This window comes from Pholis gunnellus (assembly GCF_910591455.1).
Source record: "Pholis gunnellus genome assembly, chromosome: 15".
In the NCBI taxonomy this organism is placed as follows: domain Eukaryota; kingdom Metazoa; phylum Chordata; class Actinopteri; order Perciformes; family Pholidae; genus Pholis; species Pholis gunnellus.
In genome coordinates this window covers 7,656,033-7,682,921 of record NC_136542.1, presented here as the reverse complement: position 1 = coordinate 7,682,921, position 26,889 = coordinate 7,656,033, and the positions used below count along the sequence as shown (strand labels likewise).

Genomic DNA, 26,889 nt, shown 5'->3' with positions numbered 1-26,889 from the left:
AATTCTTGACATAATATACGATGACTTTTTAACATTTTTGATGCCTTACAATACTATGATTTTTTTAATGAAACCTTTTATGACATACTTTGCTTTAACTTTGTATGACATTGTATACTGACTTCTTTATGACATTTTTAAATCTCTTGCTATCCATTGTGTTCATCTATCCATTTATTATGGTTTATAGTAACATACATGTGTATATATATATATATATATATATATACATGTGTATATATATATATATATATATATATATATATATATATATATATATATATATATATATATATATATATATATATACATATACATATACATATACACATATATAACTATTTCAACCTCTTATCAATTATCTATCATTATCTTTTTACCTAATTCAACAGTTGGCCTAACTTAAAGGTAAAGGCTTTAACTTATTCAATCTGTCAATCATTACATTAAGCTCATTTCAACTGTTTATCCAATACTTATAGTTATATATTGCAGCCATTTAGCCGCTACTTTTAGCAAACCATTTCACTTGAGCCATCATCTTTAGCTAACTATTTCAACTGTTTATCCATCACTGTTAGCTGGTCATTTCTCTGCAGTTTTCTCATACTTTCACATGCAGCACATGGTGTTCAGGTGTTACAGCCTGTTTAAATTAACTGTCTGTCCAGTTTTACCACGTTCTCTGTGGCACTGCAGAGGTTCCCCTTTGGGGTAAGTACCCCAGCGTAGTTTGCACGTGCATACACATTAAATAACAAAATATCTTAAGCCAATCTCTAGGCAAATACCTTAAAACATGCATGAATCGGTGCCACACTGGATCACTTCTTAATTGGGGATCTTTATTTAACAAAAAGTGAAACAGGATGATCCTAACAAATCCACAGATGTGTAACCAAGAAACAAAAAATTAAATATTTTTCAGCTCAACTCTAACATCATGGCGACTCTTCCCTCACAGGACCACGAACACTCCCATGTCTTCTCATTTGTAGGTTTATGCTGCAACACACACAAGCTTCAAACATCTTTCCCTGAGAGTCACGGTGACATTTATTATCCAAAATAAACGGGATTCAATCGAGCCTGCTGGTTTCCTTCTTCATTTGTATGTCAAATACCAGCTGACGAGTGTAAACACAACTAACAGTGATTCCACTCGTGTTCCCTTTAAGTGTTGTGGAGTTTAGGTTGGGCACTAACCATCTCTACAGTTTCAGGTGATTCTTAAAAAGATGACTAGTGGATCCCCCCCTGTACATATTAATGTATATTGTATATGTTATGGCCTACATTTTCAAGACTTACCTATTATTTCAGCATTTTATGGGCTTTCCAATTTATAATTCATGGTAAACTATAAAAGAAAATCAACAAACAGATTATTCTGTGATGAATAACGGGATCATAAGTTTCCTGCATTGGACACACTTTTGATTAGAAGTGATTTTGCATTAATTTGCTTTGCAACTTATTAATGTCATGATATTGACTTCCAACATATTGCCCAGCTCTAGTATTAAGGTGTGAAATGTATTGAAGGTGAACTATCAATGATTGTTCTCCTTCATATGAACTCAGTCTAATTGTACCCTTAACCAATTTAGAGGAAGGCCTAATAGCTTTATTTTTTCCCCGTGACTGAACAGAAATCCCTCCCAACAACACACGTTTCAGAACAAAACCAAAGTTAACCAGCAGTGAGATTTTCTACGGTCCTTCTCCCTTTGTGCTTAAACCACGAGCCACACCAGAATCCCAATCAGTGGAAACATACACACTGACATCTATTACAGGGGGAATACAACTAGACCGAAAAATATTCATGATTCGCTTCACAAAATACATTCTCACCACTTGCACACACACACACACACCCACACACACACACACATGTACAGAACAATCTCTTAAACCCGACTCCTCTTCACACATTATAAAAAGAACAAAAAACAAAACCGTCTCAACCATTTAGCACTGGTTTGTGGTCAGTCCGTCAGCAGGCTGCCAAGGCCGGAGAGGAACCTCTTTAAACTCTTTAAACAGAGTCCAGTTCACCACCTCATCACAGCCACTGCAGGGTCCTCACAACTCTGTGTGAACATCTGACAGAGAGGACAAAGGGGATAAATGTCAGACCAGATGTTCTTTCTATTTAAGCCCACATTTACTGGACCGTTGTGAGTGTTCAGTACCTGTGTCTTGCGGTGTTTTTGTGTGGTTTATTTTCTCCTTGACTCTGGTCTGCAGACGTTTAATCTCCTGGTCATAGTCGGTCCACTCAGCCACGATCCTCACCGCGGCGTGCAGCTTGGGCTCTTTGGTCATGGGGTTGTTGCACTGAAATCAGGAAAATTGAGCCTCGTTACTACTTGGTCTGGTAATCTTTTAACAGGTGACGAGAACAGGCTGCATCTTGTGTAAAGTGGTCCTTTTATGTGACCGTGTGTGGTGAATTTGTTTTACATATCTTAAAAGAATTAAGTTGACAGTTTTGCTTTCTCTGGACAGTTCGCTTGTTGCTTTTAATTCAGTCTGAAGTGTTGATTCATGTTTCTTGAGCGAACGCGGCAGATTTATACGATTTTTCCTTAATTGGGTTGCAAATAATCTTCCTCTGCTACAGCCTCTGTGATTTTTCTCTTACTCTACTGCGCCAATTATTTGATCGTTGACAAGAATGTAACACTTTTCAGCTCAACAAACACTATTTAGCATCGACCCAAATTTAAACCCTAAACATATGGACATATTTTTCAATGAAAGATTTGCCGTTTTTGTATCTGAATCACTTGATTTTTGAACTCATCCACATACTCAGTGCTCTATAATCAGTCTATATAACTTCCTCTCAGTTGGCCCGTCTGCCCTCTAGTGGCTGTTCGGAGGCATGACACTGCTGAACTGAGCAGGGAGCTACAGATCTACGACACTGTGTCTTCTGTCTTTTCTTTGAGCGTTTTGTCCTGATCCTATCGCCGACGTCTCCAGACAGACAAACTCTTGTTACCAGGTCTATCGTCTTGGCGCTCTTCTTGGTGCTGTCGTCACACCAGGTCTCACACCACAGCCACTCCTGAGGCAGAGACTTGATGGGCACCTGGTGGATCATGTTGTTTGGAAGATCCTGGAAAAAACAAAATAAAAGACAGAGATTTTAGTTGTTACAGTAATCTCTTTGTTTGAATCAAACCAGGAAACAGCATGTTACAGCTTTAGATTCATTAAAGTCAGCTTTTTCAAACATTTAATAATAATAATAATAATAATAATGTGAAGGACATTAGAGGCCGAGGTGCGTAAAAGTCGGGCTGCTGGACGATGCATTCACGTTATGTTGTCATAAAATCATAAGCAGAGGCACAAAAAAGAAACGCTTCCTTGAACACATCGGTGAAGGTTTTCACCTTCTCAAAACCACACACAAAAAGATTAAAAAGCAACAAAAGTGTCCTTTAAAAACAGCCTCATTCTTTACAATCAGATCCCAAATGCTCAGTGAAATGAAATATGTGGACAGCGAATGAGAAGACAGACCTGGTCGAGGTTTGAAAGGCTGTTGGGGTCCTGGCTGAGCCCCTGGTACTGTCCTCTAAGTCGATCTCCTGCAGCTATTTTCCTGAACTTCTTCAGGTCGACCACGTACAGGGCACTGCAGAGGATGAACAACGGGAGCACGGGAAATACGCATGAAAGCATGAAAATCAGAGCTTTCACGTCAACCAATCACGTTGTGCGGAACGAGGGACAAAGGCAGCAGAGACATGATCCACGCCTCCCGTTGTTACCTTTCACAATAAAAGCCCTAGACAATATTTGCAATATTTTTGCACTTTAGTGTCGTTCATTTTGACATGCGCTCGTTGTAACAGCCGTAAGAGCGTGTCTGCGTATGTGAGCGCGTTTCAGGGCAACTATTAGACCTCAGCTGCGCTGTCGGGAGTCGTGTGTACCTGATGTGGTATCTGCGTCCAGCGAGGTGGCTCGCCCAGTAGCCGGACTTCCAGAAGCGGTAGCCGTCCATCTCCCTCCGGCTCTCACAGAACGGAGTGTAACCGTACGGAGCTCCCTCCAGGTCGAAGTCACGCAGCTCCTTCAGGTCTGTTCGCACAATCTGAAGGAGAGAGAAGGATCGCGTTAGAGCGGTGACACTTCCCATCATCAAATATTCTTTCAGCTACTTTCTTGAGTAATTGTTGTCGATTAAAATTTCAGACGATAGCAAAAGTTGCATGTGTTGTCAGTCCTTCTGTGCAAAATCCAAATATATATTTAATTTACGAACATAGAACAAAACCAAAACGTATTCACAATTGAGAAGTTAGCGCCGGTGAATTTTTGTCTCATGAATCTGAATTTTTTCAGCACTAATCATAAAAGTTGCAATTTTCTGAAATGTTTGATAACTTTAGTTCAAAGGAAGTCCAGAAATTATAACTAGTGCTGCATTTTTCACATTTATCAGTTGTTAGTTTATTCATCTCGTTTTTATTGCATCAGCTTGCAGTAAAAAAAAAAGAACAAATATTTGTACGTCTTAGTGCGAGCTCACCTGGTCAGCGTCCACAAACAGGAACTTGTCGACAGCGAGAGGAAACAGCACATCCAGGAACAGGATCTTGTAGCCCCAGATGATCCTCTGCTTCTCGGTCTGTTGGTGTAACCAGCGAGGCCACTTGTACTGGACCAGCTCGTACTGGAAGCCATACTGCTGTGCCATGTGGGGGATGAACTCCTGCAAAATGGTCACACAACAAAAACAGGCCTTTCAACGTGTACTACTTTAGGGAATCAACTTGAGCGCTCGTTCACCAACGCACTCGGAAGAAAACTTGTCACCTGTAAGTTCATCTCGACTCCAACATTAGACCTGAGCTCAATAGTTAGGTTTAGAGGCATTTGATCTACTACAACATTTAAATAACGTTGTTCTTATTATTGTTATTATCATTATTATCCCGGCCTGGAAGATCAGGCTAACGGCTTCCCTTATACAATGATTTGAGCCGATCGCCTGCACTCATTGAACTACAGCTATTAAGGAGTTAATTATGGAAATCTAAGGTACGAAACAATCTGTGACTTTAACAAATAAAAAGCCAGAAAGCAAAGCGTACTGCAGGAAAATGAGGCTTAAAACTAAAAACAGGGGATGATAATGATGAACGAGCCAAGAAGAGCCCTGAAGTCTCCTCATGCATCAGGAGATTTCCTTCTGAATCTAATCCCTGCTTCATGTTTCACCTTGATTTTCAGATCTTCTGTTTGAAGCTCACATCACTGACGGACGGAGAAAAAAAAAAAAAAAAAAAAAAAAAAAAGCAGCGGCCGACAGAGAAAATCTCCTCCTAAATGATAATATGCCGGCTCATTTCTTCAAGTAAAAAAAAAATCCTACCTTAAACGTCGGGGACAGGTAGTTCTTGAGGAACCAGAACTTGACGGGAGTTTTGGTGTTTTTCAGAACTGACAGCATCATAATCCTGAGAGGAAAGGAAGGATGATAATACTGGTGGCAACAGAGCGGGGAGAACAAAGGCGCTCACATGAAGCTCAACTTTGATCTATTTTGGTTGATACAACAACCCTCCTTCCCTCACATCTCTGACGCTCACCTGAGGAAGCGCTCATAGAGATGCCCCGAGGCCACGGAGAAGATGTTGATCACGTCGTCCTTCTCCGGCTTCAGCTCCTCTGTCTTTACTCCACCCGTGAACCCTCTAAAAAGACAAAATGTTATAGTTTTAACACAAAGACTTAATTGTGTTGTTATTCAGCCATCCAGGGCCCTGTTTCAGAGAGCAGGTTGAGTGAAACTAGGAGTTAGGTAACCCTGAGATGAGATGAGGGAAACCAAAATCTAAAATTACTGCATTTATTTTGCCTTCACATTCAACAATTGCACCAGAGTCACATCCCCCTCGGCTCAGAATAAAACCTCTGCATGTCCTTCTTTCTATTTATATCAAGCAAAACATTATTACTGGATCAGATTGTGAGTTTACAATCACGTCTCTCGTGTCTATTAATAAATCTGTGTATTTGAAATCTTCAACTATATTTTTCATTTTTCAGTTGCTGGCCTTTGTGTTTTTTTCCCCAATCAGATTAAAGCTGAACAAACCTAAGACATTGTCAGATTCCACCACTTCATAAGCTGGTAGATAATGAAACAATATAATAATAAACTGATAATAAACAATACTGAATAAAACGTATAAACACCCTCTCTGACTCAGGCTCTTTTTTAAAAGATAGATGTGCACAGTCCACATTTAAATGCATTAATATCTCTGCGTCCACTGGATTAAAATATAGCCTCTGACTTTTATTTACATACATTTATTGAACAAACTCTGATCAGCTGTTCTGGAACCGAAAAGTTTTCAATCTCAGGGTTATTCAAATCAGAGTTCATCTCAGAGTTTGTTAAACCTGCTTTCTGAAACAGCGCCCAGGTTCCTGCAGGCTACAGATAAATAGTTAGTGATAATCTTAATCTCTGCACACATGTAGTGACGTGAAGATATTATTTGGGCTGCACATAACAATTACGTTGATTGACTCATTACTTTGTCCGTTAATTCGCAAACAAAAACATTTTGTCCAACCGATGGCTCAAAAACTAAAGTGTTCAATTTCCAAATAGTAAACAAGAAAAAAGCAGCAAATCGTACAATTTGAGAAGCTGTTTGTCACTTGTCGACTTAAAGGACTGCAGTGATCTATTTACAGTAACTACACATTTTGAATCAAAGCTGCACCTGGTCAGAGACTTCCAGAAGCCGGTGTCGTTTTCCTCGGTCACATCGCTCAGCAGCTCCTCGTTGAACTTGTCTGGTTTCTTCTGGACCTGATCAACAAACAATTTGAACCCCAATTAGTTTGAACCAAAGTTAAAAGTGTGATTAATCCATGTGATGTAGCAACTAAATATGATCTCATCGAGCTCGGATTCTATGGAGAACCAACACGGTGTCGTATGAAAGATGCATTTTCAAAATAAACAAAAATATCTAGAAAGTAGGCTAGAAATAAGTAAAGACCTTCTGCTAAACATTAAAATAAGCTTTCAGGCTTTTAAGAAAAATCAGCTTTGCGAGGAAGGAAAATAATTCAACAAGAAAACTTTTACACATGTAACTTATGTAGATATTGTATATGTTCTGCATGACTATTAAAAAAACTGACTGCAGCTTCTTCTACTCATTCAGACTCATGAGAATGTTGGGAAACTGGAAATGTCGTGACTCACCGTCCTGGATTTGGTTTCATTTATTTTGGGGACAAACATGGAATCTAACATTCCGATCACTGTTTCCATGCGATTGTACCAGACAGTCAGGGACACGCACCTTGACTTTTATGATTCGGGTCTTGAAGTTGTTCAGCACGACTACAATGTCGTCAGACTCTGCTGGAGAGTCCGTGCCGTCGTGGCTGCAACAGAAGAAAGACGAGGATTGGACAACGGGGAAGTTAACACCTAGTTTGTAGATCAAAGACTATTAAGGCGTTGTAACACTCTGACACAATAGAGCCAGTTTTCCATGCACTCACCTGTAAATCTTGTAGATTTCATCAGAGCGTCCTTTCCTCATCTTCAGGATCCAGGCGCCTGGGTTTGCCTTCAGCTGAAAGTAACCCTGCAGAGCAGAACACAAGAGATTAACCGTGTTTGTGACTTTAATAATACATCTAGAAAAGCAGAAACAACGTATCAACAAACTGTAAAAATCTGCCACTTTCGGCTCTGGAGTGTTCTGGGACTCGTCGGTAACTCACCAGGTTCGCCATGACGATTGTGTCCATGATGACGGGCTCGGAGGCGGTTCCCAGGGTGAACTGGAGGCCTCGTGGCGGCTGGCCGGAGCTGACGTCGAAACAATGGCCTTCCAACAGAAGGTGCTCCAACTCGTACTCTGCAGCTACAATGTTCTCCACCTGCAGGCACATAGAGTCCAGACAAGCAAAGTAAAATAAGATATAAAATAAATGAAGTTCAAACAGGATTATTGGGGTGCTGATTGGGGACTTTTTTAATCATGTTCCCTAATTTAAATGTTAATACACACATTAATAAAACCCTGATACAGATACACAACCGTTCTCCTCTTCATATGCACTATGACGCAAGTGGAAATTGTCATTTTGATGTAATTATATAATTTACTTCAAAGAAATGCTGAAACAACAGTTCCTTAGACAATAAAATGAAAAATGAATCCAGTGAAGTGAGTCCTAAATCGAAGTGGAACAACATCAGTTAAACCGACTGATGACTGATGACACATTAAAAGACAAACCATTGGACCTGTGGTAAAACATCTGTTCAGAGAGCAGGAGAGAGCGGGCAGATAACTTCAGACTTTTGAATATTTCACACATGTCGATCCTGATCGGACCCAGACAGACTCATTGCTTTACCTCCTCCAGGTAGATGTTGTCCAGGTCGTACCGGGTGTGCACAGACTCCACCATCCAGCTCTCGGGAGTGTTGATGTTCAGGGTGAAGAGAGGAGACTGAGGCATGTCCAGGAACCTGGCCAGAGGGCCGACGGAGAAACTACCGTCGGCCTGAAACGCCACCTCCGGCTCCAACACGTGGCGGTAAAAACTGGAAGAATGTTGACACTCAATGTTACTCACCAAAACACATTGTGTACCTGAGGTCTACGGAATGTATCGTGAACAATTCCTTCCTCATATAAAACAATTGAAAAGCCGAAGTATTTGAAATTCAACAACTGAGCAAACTCCATCCAACTCCAAAGAGACAGTATTATGTTTGAAAACTCTGGAAAAGACTTTGGTGAAAATGGTTTTAAATGGTTTTGTTTCCCCACTAGCGCTGCAACGATTAGTCAATCAATTATTCAAACGACAGAAAAATAATATCCAGTTTTTTTTGGGATAATCTATAAATCGGTTAAGTCATTTTTAATCCCAAAATGGCAGAAAATGATGCTTTTCTCTGTTCTAGATCATATAAAAGTGAATATCTGACAAAACAAGACATTTGAAGGCCTCACGTTGGACTTTGAGTAACTGGGACGGACATTTCTCAATTCATTAACGACTAATTGATCGATCTAGAAAAGAACTGGCAGATCGTTGATAATGAAAGTAATTGTTAGTTGCAGCCCGAGTCCACACAGATCCAAGGAAATGATGTTTCCTGCTGCAAGAGCAAAGTAATTAATTAATTAAATCAATTACAGTAATTAGGTTATTAATCACAATTTAGAGCAAACAAGCTCTTCATGTGTCTCTGATATCTGATAATTTGTTTCTGGTAAAACAGACGGAAAAGAAAAACGGGAATATTGCAAAACAAGAGCGTCTAATTATACAGTAGGTCAGTAAAACAACAACATGTTTAAACTAGTGTGTGAACTTATCAATTATATTTTTTCAATAAAAATGTATCCGGACTATAAATCCATTTCTGGATTTTTCCGAAAAAGAACTGAAGCCCTCAGCAAAACGATCTGTAGTACGGTCGACAGTCCTGACACCGGCACAGAGACGTACGGTGTGATGCTATTTTAAAGTAAAACATAAAATAAGCACATTAAGAACGGTAAACCTCTAGCCAGAGAAAGCAGGGACACACGTAGATTGGACCATTACTTATAATACTCGGTTCTCACCTCTTTAGCGGCATTTCTGACAGTTTGGATTGGCAGTTCATAAAGACCCGCAAGTTGACGTTTACCAGCTGCGTCAGAACCTGCAGGGGGAGAAATGTCCAGGAGGACGAGAAGGTCAGCTGAGACACAACATCTGGACAGGGTCGAATAAAATCAACTGGACCGATCAGTAAGAAAGACTTAAGACAAGATTCAACCCACCAACAGGAGAGGAGATAGTTTCTGTGCGTCTCTGGTTACAGGATCTACCACGGCGACGACGTCAAAGTACACGTCTCCCTCCTTTGGGCGGATCTTCACAGCACTGCCAAAAAAACAGCAAATCAATGGTGAAGTGAAGCAAACGCAAGTTTCAGATTGTTTAATGCTGTTGCTGGCTGCAGAGGGCACACTGATTTCAACAATTTATTCTGCATTTAGAAAAAAAAAAAGCAAAGCGACAAATACAGCATTTGCCTTTTTATTTTAATATTTAAAAAAAAAAAGCAAAATAAATGTTTAAAAAACCACATGACCCTGCGGGAAAACAGGGTCTCCCCTCAGGCAAGAAGGCTTGCTTGTAATAATTATGCGCATGTAATGCTACTTTACCTGTATCGGTCATTGGCAAAGTCATATTCTACCCGGGCCTCTCCTTTAGGCTGAGAGGAGAGCAGAGAGTCCACCTTCATCACAAGGTCGCTGGCCCTAAAAGAGACTCTGCATTAAAATTCATGAACACGCCGCAAGAATCTTAAAAACTCAAGATTCAACCTTGTGGAAAAACTACAGATGCATCGACGGTAAATAAAACACCTGTCTTCCTCGATCCCAAATTGTTGGACTTTGCTTTTGATTCGCTCTCCAGATGTTTTCAGGATGATGCTCTCCAGAAGCAGGAAGTCATCCTGGTTGAACATCTCGTCTTCCTCCAGCGGGCCGATGATCTGTGAATAGGAAAGAAAAGTGTTGGTTGGACTGCTACAGTAACTGTGGTAAAAAAAAAGGCAGATTTGATCCATGAATACAAACGATATTTGTTCAGGATGTGACCGAAGAAACAAGACTGTGACTCACTCTTCCGTTGCTGATAACTGCGTTTTGTCCTTTCTTTAGTTTGAGCACGTCTCGGCAGTAGGCCGCGTGGGAGCGCAGGAAGTCAAATTTGGGACCCTCGTATGCATCCTTGAACAATGACACATCCATACCCTGAAGGAAAACAAACAAGAACGTGTAAGCAGCAGATGCAAGGGAAAATTAAGAGTAAAGATGAGGGATAATTGTTGTTAATTAATTCATGAAGCCGGACGAGGGCGAAGTGTTTCAACAGACACAACATGAATGAAACATGATCATTTTGAGTCATGATCCTGAACAGATAAATGAAGCCGTCCGCCTCCCTCTCACCCCGACGGCGAACTCCCCGACGTCGACTCCCTTCTCCAGGGCAGCGGCGGTCTCGTCTTTAGCCAACTTGGTGATGAAGTTCTTGGCATTGTTGGCGGACTGCGTCTGCATGGCGGCCCAGATGGCTCGGGCCACGCGGCTCGTCTCGGCGGACGGAGCGTCGGACGGGTTGTTGATCATCCCCAGTCGGACGTTGTTGCTGGTTTTCTGTCATGGAGCGAGCGCGAGTGTTAGCGAACGATCGGTCGCTGCTTTGAGAGCAGAACAACAAAACAGCTGATCTTTCCAAACACATAATAACACTTTGAGATATTCTGGTCAAGGCCCTTCACAGCCGTGTCCCCGTTGGCATCTTTCTGAACTCACACCCTCCCCGTACTTTCAGATCCTCTCGAGCTACTCACCACACCATCTGTTCACCCGACCACCATGGAGACTGGAGCCTTCAGCTGTTCTGCCCCTCGTCTTAAGAGCTCTCTCCCATCAGACATTCACAATATTGACTCTCTCGCCACCTTCGAATCGTGTTTTAAAACACACCTTTTCAAACTGGGATATTCAGTCTGATTTTGTCTCTAGCGACTACAACTACATTGAGTTTTGCACTGGTGATGATTTTACAGTATTAACTTATTGTTTTAACTGTGGCTGTAAGGTATTATTATCATCATCAAGGTATTCCTTATTTAATTACACTATACACCGACACTGTCACAGCTCAAATTCTACAGTTTGCAGGATAGTCGGGCTGAGAGATGTGGTTAAAATCAATACTGCAAAAATCAATAACAATATTATTCCATCATCATTATTAAGGAAAATGTATGTACGTCACATAGTTTATTAATCAATCCTTTGATTACATTCGATCAATTCTTCATTTGTGTGTTTGATCTGTACAAAAACTGAAGTGTAAGAACAACACACTGGTTTTACGGAGAAGGGGTGTTACTAGCAAGACTTTTTTGGGCCCATCGCATAACTTCTTCGGGGTTTTGTCGTCACATTGAGGTCGGAGACTCCAGGAACCAGAACTTTGCATTGTTACTGTTCAGTTTCTGACGGAGGAATTGTGCTGCTTTAATGACAGAAGTCTACTAACTCGGAGGTTAAAGCTTTCCCATGCAGCAGGTTTTTTTTCCTTTTGTTTGAAATCATTCATTTGGACAAGAACATTTCAGAGAGAAATAAGTTCATTGTCTCGACAATAAAACTACAATAACAAACCAAGGTCCGGCCTAAAGGGATAGCAGGAAAAGATGTCGTACCATGTGTCTGATGGCGTCGTAAAGGAGCTGACGTCCTGAGGGCTTGTCAAAGTCTGCGACCACCCAGAAGGTCACAGGGCGGACGTAGCCGTCATCTGACAACCACAAAGGAATAAACAGCCGGTCAGAATAAATGAATGAGGTGTTGCGACACATGAGGCCAAGGAGATGAGCCGTATAATCTACTCCCAAAATCTTCACACTTGAATCTTTTCTCATCTTTCTCATTCTCCATGCAGCTAGAACTAAATGACACATGCTCTCCTAAAAATGAAAAAAATAAATAAATAAAGCTATGTTAGAACTTAGTGAGCAGTTACGTAAACACATTCTGTGGGGGCTTTATATTTCAGATCCTAATGCACAATCGTCACATGCTTGATTAGTAATTTGTTTCCTTTGAGAAATGAAACACAGATGGAAGAGTGGTGGCGGATTCACAAACCAATCTAAAACACAGCCAGCAGTGGAGTTCACAGACAACAGACAGAAAAGAACAAGTGAGGAGGAGCGGGAGTGATGCGGAGGAAAAGTGTGATTACCATGCCTGTTGGTGGTGGTCATCCCTGATGTAGGGACATTTTTTAAATCACATGAACAGGAGGAAGAGGAGGAGGAGGAGGAGGAGGAGAGGACAGAAGGAGAATACACGAAGATAGATTTTAGACTTGAAGGTGACTAAATTATCCTCACTAGAAACAACAACAACAACAAAAAAACTGCACAAGCATTCTCATTCAGAGTTTGTTTTGTTATACAACCGGAAGTGGCCTTGCGAGACCGTCCTGTACACCTTTACCTTTCTTAGTCATGTAGTTCATGCTGTTGGCCACAGCGGTGCTCTTCTCTTTGGTGTCGAGAGTCGAGAAGCGAGCGTAATCGTCTACAAAGTAGTTGTCTGTGAGGAAGAGAAAAATGGGATTAACTGAAACTCATGTAGCAAATATGCCAAAGATCATATTCTGCCAAGATGTACACGTGTGGATGTGTACTCGGGGTGTGACGCAAAGCTACTACCTGTATACGTTTGTGTCTAGAAAATATCTGATCATTAGGTAGAAATAATGGCTGAACAACATTAGTACATATGTGTACTTACTGGTATCAGACAGGTCCAGGTATGTTCTGCTGGTGGACAGCACTCTGGGGTTGATGCGAGGAACAACGTTGGGCTGATTCATGATGTAGTCCACGACGTCATGATCTGTGGCCAGCTCCCCCTGCGAGCCACGTGAGCACACAATCAGGATGTTAAAAAGGAACGCAGACCCAAACGTCATACGTTGAATATCTTTTTCAATCCGCTGAAAAGTTTTCCTCCAACAAGTTTGGATTAAAAATTAAAAATGGAGGAAAAACAAGACTGACAACTAAGAACACGCTCACCACTTGAACTGCTACAGCGACTGAATTAAACTGCCGCTGTTAACCGTGCTTTAAGACCTCACAAAACAGAAGGCTTTTCAAGTAACAACTATTCAAACATTTGGATCCTCGGAGTGCCGGAACTGGCATTCAAACAGGAAATCACGGCAGATGGCATTCTGACAAGAGATCTAGCTTTTAATAAAGTTAAATCAGGTGATAATGAAACCATCACTGTATAACAAAGTGCGTGTGTGTGTGTGTGTGCGCGCGCTCCAACTGACCAGGTAGACGGCTCTCTGGAAGAGGGAGGTGGTCTCCAGGATCTTCTGCATGGTGACCGTCTCCAGTTCGTCCGGGTCCAGCTGCTCCCGCTGGTAAGGTATGCCGTTGTACATGACCACCGGCAGCGGGCCCACCCCCGTCTGCTGGTAGTACGCACCCGCTTCCTGAAAGAGGAGAAACAACAAGGTGTTCGGAAACATTCCACCTGTTCTCAAGTCTCTTCATTGGCTCAAAGTCCAAAAAACTAATTTAAAATGATACTGTACTAGGACCAAGAGCTCTTATCTGACTTGTGTCTGCAGTTGAAAACGCAGGGAAGATGCATTTTGTCACTACACATACTTGGAATAACCTCCTAGATGATCTGAAGATTTGTCCACTGTTGCCTGTACAAAAATGTGTGTACTTGTTTGTTTTGTTTTTTTAATTTATTGCTCTCATTTTAAAAGGAACAGTTTGACATTTTGGACATGTATTTCCCTTTCTGGCGTAGAAGATCGATACCACTCTCATCTCCGTGCAGTAAATATGAAGCTAAAGCAAGCAGGCTTGGCTTAGCATAACGACTGGAACCAGAGGGAAACACCATTTAAGGTTAAAACCTCTGAAGCTCACTAATTAACACATCACAACACGCACCATTAATCCGTACACGGACAAAAATGTCACCACAGATGCATCCAGCAGAGCGACATCACATTCAGCCAGTCTCACCTTCCTGTTGCTGTCGTAGCTTGAATCGGCTCCCAGGACGCTGCTGACTTCCACATAGGGGAACCTCTTCTCCAGCACCTTCACCACATCCCCAACACTCAGCTTTCCACCGATAGCCACCTGGTTAAACATCTGGAAGGACATGAGGAAATAGGAACGGAGAGAAATAAGAGAGCAGTTATGAGTTAGACAAAAGTAACACAACGTTACCTTAGACTAAAACTTGAACCTTTAAGTTATAGTAGGTGTTTTTACAAGAACCAGATCTTCATCAGTGTTCAGGTCGACTCACCGAGATGACCGCTTCAAATGCACTCTGACTGTCCACCTCGTCGCTGATATAGTTGTAGGCTCGGACCAGCGCCACACCTGGATCCTGCATGCCGTCGATGTCATCTTCATCCGACACCACAAACACCAGCCCGATCCTGAAACACACAACAAATAAAGTTTCTAAAAAAACCAGACTCGTGTGTGTTTATTGGACGGTTAAAATGCAGAGTGTGTGCCGTCTGCTTCATCAGCATTCAAACAAGCTGACCATCCCAAGACGCCACATGCGGGGAGGTATCAAAGGTCTCCTCACACCCGCCTGATGAAACTCCTAAATGAAAATGGATTTTCACAACCCGCACGACTGCAACTGCTCTGCAGCATCTTTTTTTTAGATTTTTTTGCATTATTGTAAAGCAATTAAAACATGTAATGGAATCTATTCTAAAAGCCACTAAAACATCCACGTCTAGTCTCCGGATAGTTTACAGCTCACCACATCCCCGATGACACCAACAAACCTGAGTGGGATGTTGTTTGCGTAAAACATCTCTGCAACACTCAGCAGCTCAACAGCATTCTCCTGAGTCGGGTCCAGAATTATCACCTGCAATTCACACACACACACACACACACACACACACACACACACACACACGTTAATGATTCAGATCCATTTGGATACACAAGGGGTTGATTATTCAGGTATGGACGGACCAGATTGTGGAAGTTCTTGCGGATCTGCCTGATGACTCCGGGGAAGGTCGGTCGGAGCAGCTCCTGCACGTTGTAAGGCCACGAGCTATACTTGTGGTCCGTTTCCAAGTTGTTAATCCACTAAAAAAGGGAAAGGAAAATTTAGGAGGAAATGTTTGAAACAGCACCATGAGCCCAACAGCAGATCAGTTTTCACTGACTATACATCTTTCTTATATCATTTTCAGTTAAGTGATTTATGTTTGAATCTATGTAAAAAAACACAAAGGTATTCAGTTAACGGACTGGGACCAGAGAATATTTGGTATTTTCGCTATTCAGACTTAATCACTAACCAGAGCAGGTATGCGAGCTCAATAAAACATCATTTGGAGTGCTTGAAACGGCACCAAATTTGTTCAGATAGCAACCCTGATTGTAGTTTTGCTGCACAATAAAAATGTTTCCAGAAGCAACCTATTTGTTTTTCCATTTCCACAGCTAATAAGCCGTATTACAGAATTCCAGCAGCTCGAGGATTTCCAGGACATGTGGGAACAAGAACCGACGAAGTAAAACACAACCGTGTTTGCATTTCATTTTGTAGGAGCGGGCTTTGTGATTTCTTACACTGATGGCGGGGTTTCGGATGTCGACAGCGTAGTCGGAGTCAGAGGGCTGGACGCTGAGCTTCAGGATGTCGTGGATGTAGGGCGTGTCGATGTGCAGCGAGCGCAGACCCTCCATCACCCTCGCCTCACTGCGCAGCACCTCAAACACACTGCAGGGGACAGAGCGTGGTCCTCTACAGTTAGTGTGCGTCTTTATGACTGAATATGAGAAGGAAAGTACCACCACTACTACAGGACATCGGACAAAGTCAGCAAGAGATGTACACCTCGGGCTCATCGTTTGTCAAAAATAAATAAAAAAATCTGTAAAAGGTCTTATTTTGAATATTCTAATACAAGTAAAAATATGCTTAGAGAAACCCAGCTGCAAATCAGATAATAAAAACACCACTTCAACATACACACTCTCTAGTTTAACACTTAAAGTGGAAACAATTAACTGAATTAGCGAATCGAATGACAATAATCATTATTTTTAAACTATTTATTGTAATTTTTACGTACATAATTAGCGGCTCCTTTTGCATTTTTTCCCAATATTTATGATTTAGGCAGATTGCAAGACAACCTTATTTACTGTAAAGTGCGTCAGCATCTTCCTGCAGCACAGAAACGCTAAGAAACACGAACATCACGCAATATAACTGGTCGAATCTGAACTGCTGTTTAAAAAACTAAATCTAGGTATTTTTTTGGTAAAAATCTGTAAAAACTCATAACGCTTAAAACCTTATGTACACCTAATGTTTAATTATGGGCTGTTGATGTGTTTGCATGCAGGATCTAAAATAGTGAGTTTAAATGAGACAGAATATAAATGTTTGATTTCATAAGTTGCAAAACATGATGAAAATGGGTTAGTTAGAAACGGATGTTACACAGCCAATGAACAGTTTGATAATATACCGTATGTTAATATTTGATAATGAGTGTGTGTGTGTGTGTACCTGAAGATGTCTTGTGTGTCCAGATCAATATGCAGCCCGTTGATGAACAGGGCTGAATCCCCCGGCTGCAGGCCCAGAGTTCCTTTGAAAAACTACAGAGACAGAAACGTCAACATTACTAAACATCCTGTTGACATCAAACCCTTAAACTCCCCACTCAACTCCAGCTGAGCAGATCGCCACGCTGTGTAGCAGGTAACGTCAAAGCCAGCCATCACCAAGTCAATTACATTGTAAAACCAGAAGCAACAGTCAACACAAAGCCGTAATAAGGAACGACTCCAAACAAGCATTGACAGCTCTGTTTAAAGTCGGTCTGTTTAGAGCAATCAAACCCCACACTAAACAAATCTAATTATTAGAGAAAGAACGTGTGCGCGATCCAGAGAAGTTGTGTGTGAGTGTTTGTGTGTCTGCACATGCCAAAGGAAACCTCAAAGTTGTTCTGGTGCAGTCAAATCCCATTACGGAAAGACAAAGACATCAGATTATTCATACTCCAGACACTGCAATTACAACGAGACATGATTAACACAAACACCGTGCATCCCAGTGTGTGTGTGTGAGAGAGAGAGAAATGTCTGCATGCAAGTGCATGTGTCCAAACTACTTCAATCAATAATCATTTCGCGCTGCAGGACTCAGTGCGCCTGCTGAATGAATCACCGATTCAGTAATTAGGACGTTTGGTGCTCACCCCCACCGCCCGCCCAAACTCCTGTCTGCACACCAAGATAATGTGAGCACAGCTTGAGGATGGTGGGGGAAGGAGGGGGAGAGGCAGGGAGAAGTGAAAAAAAAAAATATTTGACAAGAAACAGAGTGATTACTTATTCCATTAGCAGGGCAAAGCCAAACACATTGTCAGAAACTGAACGCTTTTCAAGTCAGACGCTGTTTACAATTTATCACATAATAAAAAAAGGTGAGAGGAAGGAAAGGAAAACAGGAAGGGCAGTTCTCATTTTGAGATATTTCCCTAAAGGCGGCTATGAGGCGGAGGGTGTGTGGGTGAGGCTGTATGCAATAACGCTAGCTTGTGCTTTTCTTTATTTTCCCTCTTTATTGGATTAGATTGGGAAACAGCTAAACCTAAATTATCCGTGACCACCGGACAACACAATCAGCAGGAGGGGAAAAGCACCAGCATGTTGCATAAAGACAAGACGGAGGAAGGGAAGAGGAAGAGGATGTCAAGTCACTATCCGGGTTTAAACAACTTAAACAAATTTATAGAAAAGCAGCAATTACTATTTCTGCTTTAGGTTTATTCACAAGGAAGGTTTACTCCGTTATGATAATCGGTTATGTTTTTTTTTTTCTCAGAAGGATAGTTTAAGAGGAATGATCGACGTGTACCTTTTGGTTATCGCCAATCTCTTTGCGGATCTCAGAGTGGACCACTGTTTTAGTGATGGACCTGTGAGGGGGAAAGGGCAGACAGAACGTTAAGACTGCAGACTTGTCGATATCTGTGCAAACCAAAAGTTCTGTGCGAGTGTTTCTTCTTTACCTGGCTTTGGTGGGGAAGTTCTGACTGAGGTCTTTCATAACGGTGAGGGCATCAACAGCGGGAGCAGCAAGAATGCGAGCTGCTGTCTGGAAACTCAGATCTATGAAAGAAAGGGTGGGTGGACGGGTAGGAAGGCAAGCAGGGCAACAAAAAAAAAAAAAGAGATGAGTGGACAAAAGCAGAGAGGAGATGAGGAAACACACAAGAGGGTAGAGAGACAGAGAAGAGCACAGAAAAGGGGAACGTTTTGACAAAATAAAAGCAGTATGAGCAGTCTGTAAACTCACAAAGAGTGGACGCTCAAGTGTCCGAAGCGTTACGTTTATTACATGTCGTCCTGAAGAGGGACATGAAAGTCTGAGAATCACCGAAGTCATCAGATGTGTGTAGAAAATGTCATCTAATTGTTGTCATTTCATTCTGGAACCAAAATGGTGCATTTACCGACCGATGGACGTTTCCACTCCCGGAGCCACGTACGGTGGTTAACATGGTCCAAAAAAAGTCATCAGTTAAGCTGATTAACATATTAATTAGCAGATGATTCCATGTTAACCTGCTCGTCTGTGCAGCCGAGGCATTAATTACTCGCCTCGGCTATCTCAACGGTTTTAAGGCAGGATTAAGAATACAGGCTGGAATACATCAAACACATGTAGAAGTGTAGAGAAGATAATGTGTAGGAGCAAACAGAGTGTTTGCTTGCAAGCAGATAGCGAGGACTATTTCAATGCAGTGAGCATCGGCGTAATGGTGTTGTAGCTCGTGTGATTATTAGCCCCTGGAGGTCTCCCTCTCTTTGTAAACAGGCTGAGATAACGAGCCCCAGTGGGGTAGGAGATAAAGACAGATGCCCACATGGCATGTTTGACAGCGGAGCTCGACCGACTCTCTCATCCGCTCGCATCCTTTATTCACCACAGTCAAAGCGGCCTCACGCCTACGATAGACATTTGCATGCAAAAGCACATAAACCAGGAATAGTGGGGGAAAAAAATGTGTTTGAAATATGGAAACTGCGAAAGTGTGTTTAAATACGTAATCCAATAGATGATGTCACCCTAGTCAATAATGCTTTTATGCTGCAGAAGACAATGCACTCGTCTTCAAGGTATTAGGGCTCAAATGTATGAAGAGGATGCTGATCGACCGGCGGCCGTTGATTACAGAACTAGACAGATGAATTCTCCGCAGCGTGTTTGGTTCACTGATGGTATCTGCTCTCACGGTTAACAGCAACAGAAGCCTATATTAAGTTCTGTTGGTTCACTGATGATCAGTGCATGAGTAGAATAAATCAAACTAATGAAACAAGCGACGGCACATCAACAACTGGGACGCAAATTCTCTCAAAGTCATTAGTTATAACTTCAAATGCTTTTTGTGCGAATGATTACAAGAAAGATTTAAAACAGTTTTTATACAAAAAGAAATCAAAGCTAAACATGTAGTACAACAAATTAAGAGTTTAATTTATGCGTTTAAATCCACAGAAAACTAAATCAAAATGTTGCTCTCATTTGACATCAAGGGGATCACTTTCTGCTCCATTTAATTAGTGAGTTATTCCACACTGTGTGACTGTATCAAATATAGGACCGCTGCAGCTCTTCACTAAAGCTTTGTGGAGTTTACGCTGAGTGACATCTTCAATGTCTTGCGCATCACATTTTAACACTTTGAAGATATTGAAGTATTCAGATCCTTTACTGAGAGCGACGCAATCAAACGTTTGAAAGAAGAAATAACACGTTCTGTCTCCTACAAATGAAAAATGATTTCATAATAACCGTTGCAAAATTCACTATACTCAGGGGTCCTTCCTTTTAACGTTGTACTAGAGTAAAAATACAGCGGTGTTATGAGCAAAATATTCTATAATTAGTTATGCCGAAACATGCATATTGTATTACATAAATTTTGTCACGGTGGAGCTGTTATAAAAGTTCTTTGGATTTAAAACAAAGTTTGGCTGCACAGTCTGACTTTATAATAAATGTAGATTCGGGGTTTAAAGCAGAGGATCTGTAAAAACGTTCCGAAAGATTTCTATGAAATTCTAACGAGAGACAGACCTCTAGCATAAATGGATCATATTTTGATGGGGATGGGATTTCTGCCATTAGAAATAATTATCTCTTGTCAACTGTGGCTCTGAAGCCAATGGACACAAGAGCTCCGTCCAAGTCCTGCGGGCGCATTTACAGGATCATAAAATCGATGCGCGCAAAACGTAAGTGACAGGAATAATGCCAGCCGGTGTTAACAGTAAGCTGAGGAAGTGTTTCCCTTTGGTGCTGAGAGGGCCTCGCATTAATTCATTGGCTCGGTCACTTTTACATATTTATAACGGACGTAATGCTGCTATTTCTGACATGGACTGTTTGCATCTACATCTCCAATAACGGAACAAAAACAGAACCTTTGCAGGAGAATATGATTTGGAGAAGAGACCCACCTTGCATTTGCCAGACTTTCAAAGGGGCCATGTCATTGGTGCTTTCGACCAAATGTTTCCTCAACTCCTTCAACTGCTCTTTAAGCTCTGGGTAAACTGTCCTGGTGAGAGAACAAAAGACAAAGCAGACGGAGGGAGAGTGAGAGAGAGAGAGAGAGAGAGAGTAATTGCATCTGCTAAATGCCCTAATTGCTCATTTCGAGTGAGTTGTCAGATTTACATATTGATTTGTTTATTTTCAGGTTAGTTAATCAGACATAAAGGGTTTACGGTCAGCACTTTGAGGGAAGAAATTGGGAAAAAAAGGGGAAGAAAAGAGCAAAGGCTGGTGTGGCGCGTGGTGCTCTCATCCTGGATCTGATCCAAGCTTTGAGTTTAGAACCATGCGCCGACGCGGAGTCACTCACTTCAGTTTGCCAAAGAGGAACCCCTGGACCTCGTCCACTGGATCGTTCTCTCCCATCACCGTAGCGTTCACCTCCGCCCCTGAAACCACAATCAATGAACTCGTTATTCACATGAGGACTCCTCCAGGGTTACACCGTCGTGTGTGTATCGATAGTGTGTGTGTGTGTGTGTGTGTGTGTGCACCTTGGACTTGTGTGTCGTCCTTTGCCTTGTACTCCTGACTTTTGATGGCCAGCTCCACTCCGTACCCCGACAGATAGACTTTCTTCTCACCTGGATTCTGGAGGGAAAGGAGGAAGCGTTGTAAAAAAAAAAAAAAAGACGAGAGGGAGAAGTCGTCCTTATCTCTATCACGGGTGTGTCAGATTCCTTGATGTGCTTTTATTCAGCGACAGATCAATGCATGTGATAATGAAATAAAAAGTTACTAACGGCAGAATTTAATTGCAGCTACACTCGCAGTGAACTTAATGTTTTCAGTCTATATTTGCGGCTTCTGCTGTTGTAAACGTCTTTGAACACATCTTCTTCTCTGTTGTAAAAAAAAAAAGCTTCTCACTTGCATCACAAACAAACGTGCGTGCACACAACTTTGACAGCTTTCAAGTGCAGACAACCAGCTGTTGCTTGCTAAGTGCTGAAGACATTAACTGTAACCCTGATTGGCCCCGAAGCGTTGAAGTAAAAAGAACAAGCGCAAGAGTGTTACAACCTCTTTCGTGCACAGGACTTTGTGCCCAACAGACAGATGGTAAGAATAATTTAGCATAATTACAGGGGGAAAGCAAACTTATCGGCTCTATTTGCATGTGAGGGAAGAAGCAATCAAACTTCAACCTGACGTAATGAATTGGAGAAGCACCTCTCATCTCAGGTGAGACTGAGAAGCCCAATTAAACGGCAGAGTTTTTTTTTTATAAAGATAAAGACAAATAAAAGTGCAGTACTTCTACACACCATGACAGCAGAAAGAAACTTTTAACCTGACAACCTCTCTGGTCACACGGACAACCCTTAACAAAAGTCACATTGATACCCACAATGGTAACAATGGAGACTTGGTAAGTAATCTACATGCAGTAGTGGTGCATCAATGTGTACCTTTTAGTTGTTTTGGTATTTCTGAGTAAGTGCAAATGAGGAAACAGCTCAAACACATTCAGATGTAATGTGTATGCAGACAAGCACTCATCTAATTTCCCCCCTCTTCTTTATTACATGCTGTAAACTGTTCTAGTGCATCGTCCTCATCTTACACTGCACCAAAACAACATTAGCCGTTCGACACTTCTCGTTCTTCAACCCAAATTAAATGCATTGCTGCTTGCACACACACAGACTGTATATATGATATACTGCTAGCTTTTTACTGCAGTGTCATTGTGAACTATATTACTGCAGCAACCATTTAAAGTGACCCTTGTCATAAGAGTGTGAGAAACACCTACAGCGAGGTAGTGGCGCAGCACGTAAGTCGCCAGGCCTTCGTAGACTTTGGACGTTATGACTTCATGAAGCCTCTGGAAAGCCTCTTTCCCAATCTCGCCGTACAGAATGACGACAGGAGCTTCTGGATTTGATCCCGGGTATTTGTGATCGCCTTTGAACAGGAATGGCTTTGGCCTGAAAGAGAGAGGGTGAAGTCAGTTATACGTTGTTATTTTCCTGGTTCATCTCCCTCGTGTCTGAATTCAATGCGTCTGCAATTACCTCGAAAGTGCGGTTTTCAGCAATGCTCCTAAACCTTCTTCGTCACACGTCTTTTCTCCATGGACGCTGAAAAATGCTGAGCAGCCAGCGAGAGGAGGCTCATTGGACGCAATCTAAAAAGAACAAGAAAGCAGGATCTTTCACTCACACTCACTCCTCACATGCATGTACAGGCCCTTCAAACAGAAAAATCAAAGCATCCTCCTGTTACCTGTTGGAAGGAGTGTACTGTTGAAGAGTAGGCTCTCAGGGAGAGGGCGAACTTCAGCATGTTCACCTGGACGGAGCTGAGCAAGGCACCAGCTTTCTTTACGATCAGGTCATAGTAGGCCTGATCCGTGTCTGCATGACGACAACAACCACAAACAGAAGGAATGCGTCACCGTTGTGTTCGGTCAGTCTTTATCGCACTCTGTTCAACCGTTTTACGTTCTTTAAAATCTGTCACAGGAGTTACGGTTTAACTGTTTTGAAACAAATAAACAGAATAAAAATACAGTTTGCAGCTTTGTTCTATCATGTTGCTGCTCGCATAAGTGTTTGGCCAAAAACACTGACACTGCAGTTGCTTCCAAGAGGCTTTCATACACATCATTAATTCAGCTGCTCCCGGCACGGAGACTGAAAGTGGAAACTGGTCAAGAGTGGCTGAAGCAGCTTTACTTTACCATCATGCTCTCCTTCTATGTTCTGATTGGCCTCCACAAAGTCCCAGAACTTCTCCTGGCTCTCCTCTGCCAGAAACTCGCTGAGGAAGAGGAAGGTGGCATTTTAATAAGCTGTGCACACTTACTGTCTGTATGTTAACAGCTACAATTGGATGAATAATAAAAATAGACTTGTTTTGTTTGCTCGCCAAAGTCAGAGCACATAGTACTATTATATTAGCATCAGTGGGAGTTTAAACTCACTGGGAGGACATCCTCAGTAATCACCCCACATGCCCTCAGGACATTGATTTATTTATTATCTGCTTCCCAAATGTAACAGAAGATGTAATGTGGTTAAATGGCTGGTGCTGCCGAGCGGCGCGGTATCGTACCTGGCCTCCAGCAGCAGGGGGGTATCTTCCCATTTGGTTGTGAGGGTGGTGGTGACAGCCTTGGAGTCTGCACCCGCAGATACTGCAGACATCAGCGACAGCAGCAGGACCCAGAGAAGCCACATCCTCAAGCCTCCGCCTGAGAGAAGAGTGGAGAGGGGGGGGAGAGTCAGAGAACTGACAGGATAATGAGAGCAAGAATATGTGTTACACAGCCAGGGAGGAAAGCTCAGTCCTGTTTATATACGACATGAAAAAAAAGCATCTTGGGAGACACACGGACATCTGAAATATGTGCGACTGCACACTGAGGGAGGACAGGGATCCAGAGAATCAGTCCACATGTGAAACACTTGTGTACCGTTACGTGAACTCAACTGCTCATCTCTGAAGTGTGGGTACCTGAGCTGGGCAACAACTGATTATTACCCTTTATTAACTTTAAGCAGAATCGTATCATGTTAGCATTCTACAAATGTCTGTGGTCCAAATTATTGATTTCAGTCAATTGAAAATGTGGTCAGTTATTGAAGTTTTTGTTTGATTGTTTGAATACGATAAGTTGCAACCTGTCACAGGGTAGCCCGCCCTAAAGTATACTCCGCTTTATTGTATATTTTACTCTAATTGGGACCGTGATTTATTAAATGAACATGCTGTATTGGAGAAGACTTGAAGCTAGTGATTGAGACCATAAACTTAAGTTTACTGAGGTAATAAATCAAGAGAGAAGTAGAGTCATTTTCTCATTGACTTCCGTACAATCTGACTTCTTTTTGCAACCAGAGGAGTCGCCTCCTACTGGAGTTTACCTTTGTGTTTTAACATGATCGTATGAAATATACTATACAACGACTTTGAGCCCATTGCTCGTATCATGTTACACGACCTCTTGTTTTAGAGAGTTGTATTCACACCTGGTGGAGATCTGCACTCCCCTGAGTGCACCTTTCTAGTTTTATGTTTTTTGCATACATTTACCACGTTGTGATACACATCTGTATAACAAAATATTAACATTATATGCAAACTGTATATACTAACATTGTAATACTACACATTTACCTTCACCATACCCCTTCATGAGCATCACCTTAAAGCCCGTTTGCTAGCTGTGTGTCTCAACGCAACGTGTTTAATTTTATGCTCAGCAGTGGTCACTCAGTGAGATACGAGAGGAAGGCAACATCTGGTCACAGGTGATGCTTTTGACACGCTACAGTTGTTTTACAACACAAGTAAAATATCAATAAGTGTGGGCATTGTTCCAATATGCCACAGCCCCGTCCCAAGACTCTAACACCCTCAGTTTATATTAGTTAATAACGTGCTCACATTGTGCATATTCCTAAATCACTGTTAACTATATGATGCAGAGTGAACCTGGGGCTAGGTAGAGCCAGACCAACACAACAATAGAGCGCACGGTGACATGTCAAACACACCACAGTTAATCCGTTTTTGATCATGTTTAGACGAGGAAAAGCTACAAGTTCTCACATTCAAGTCGATTAAGTAATTGAGTAATCTTTGCAGCTCTATAGTTGTACTATTACTATAATTGTAAACAAAACGCTGAATGAATCTCTGACCAATAGGAAAGTTTAGCGTGGCTCCTGCGTCCAATGAGCGCACAGTTCGTACTTCCGGATCGTTTCAATGACAATCCTCAGACCTGTTAAAACAGCATCACGGTGTCTCTAATATGTTTCAATGACCTGCACTGATGTCGGTTACAGTTACACCCAGAACCAGTAAACCGTTGGTGAATCACGGCGAGCTTAACGCTTCCTGTAAATTGACGTTAGCCTCAAAAGACGCAGTAAGCTAGCTAACTCCTGCTACACAACAAGGGAAACCACACAATTTTGACTTGTTTCGGTTTACTCGCTGTCAGCTAATACTGTACTCTATAAAAAACAATAACAATCAGCTTCGGATACAGTCGTTTATAGCTTCATCACACAAGAAGTGAATGATATATTCTCACCGAAGCCGGCTCCGTAACTTCCTGCAGTCATGATGCACTGACGAGTGAGTGGGTCCTTCCGGATAAAATAGGTAACCACAAAGTTGCCTGTTAAAAATTACCAAATCCTTCCAAACAGTAGCATGAATCCTCCGAGCATTAAACTATTTAACAACAACGTGACTTGAACACAAAATAGTCCATTTCAGTCAGAAATAATTGAAGACTGAAGTATGAGGAAACTTAAGCTAATCTAGCGATTAACATTACCGCCTGAGCCATATGCCTCCTAACGTTACTTAAATACCTTTTTTTTATATACTCAATTAAAAAAACAAGTATTCAAGAGAATAATGATACTAACAATAAGCATTTGGAGAAAAAATAACATGTTTGCAGCCAACATTTTTTATTTTTAAATAGTCAGACTGATAAATCATAAAACTATCCCTGCTAGAAATGAGACATTTGCTGTATTTAAGAATATGTAAGTGGCTGGAAACTAAAGACATGATCCATGACAACAGATCTCATTACTGGATTGTTATATATCAAATATAAAATGTA

The 26,889-nt window shown here is 41.7% G+C and overlaps 1 protein-coding gene across 1 annotated transcript; it reads right to left on the bottom strand.

Moving 5' to 3' along the window:
* Nucleotides 1–830: 830 nt before the first annotated feature.
* Nucleotides 831–26,374, bottom strand: uggt1 (UDP-glucose glycoprotein glucosyltransferase 1; the record flags this gene model as incomplete). Its single annotated transcript, XM_079174472.1, has 40 exons — nucleotides 831–2,108; nucleotides 2,199–2,343; nucleotides 3,014–3,130; nucleotides 3,541–3,655; nucleotides 3,957–4,117; nucleotides 4,556–4,738; nucleotides 5,402–5,486; nucleotides 5,619–5,723; nucleotides 6,768–6,856; nucleotides 7,359–7,443; nucleotides 7,564–7,649; nucleotides 7,789–7,947; nucleotides 8,431–8,620; nucleotides 9,657–9,736; nucleotides 9,858–9,960; nucleotides 10,248–10,343; nucleotides 10,452–10,582; nucleotides 10,713–10,844; nucleotides 11,043–11,249; nucleotides 12,311–12,405; nucleotides 13,110–13,208; nucleotides 13,410–13,530; nucleotides 13,960–14,124; nucleotides 14,675–14,806; nucleotides 14,967–15,102; nucleotides 15,469–15,554; nucleotides 15,665–15,784; nucleotides 16,274–16,424; nucleotides 17,223–17,314; nucleotides 18,582–18,642; nucleotides 18,736–18,835; nucleotides 21,194–21,294; nucleotides 21,601–21,679; nucleotides 21,785–21,881; nucleotides 23,050–23,224; nucleotides 23,312–23,424; nucleotides 23,523–23,653; nucleotides 23,980–24,059; nucleotides 24,354–24,492; nucleotides 26,344–26,374. The coding sequence occupies 40 exons, from the start codon at nucleotides 26,372–26,374 to the stop codon at nucleotides 2,089–2,091; spliced, it is 4,593 nt and encodes a 1,530-aa protein (XP_079030598.1). The 3' UTR covers nucleotides 831–2,088.
* Nucleotides 26,375–26,889: the final 515 nt, after the last annotated feature.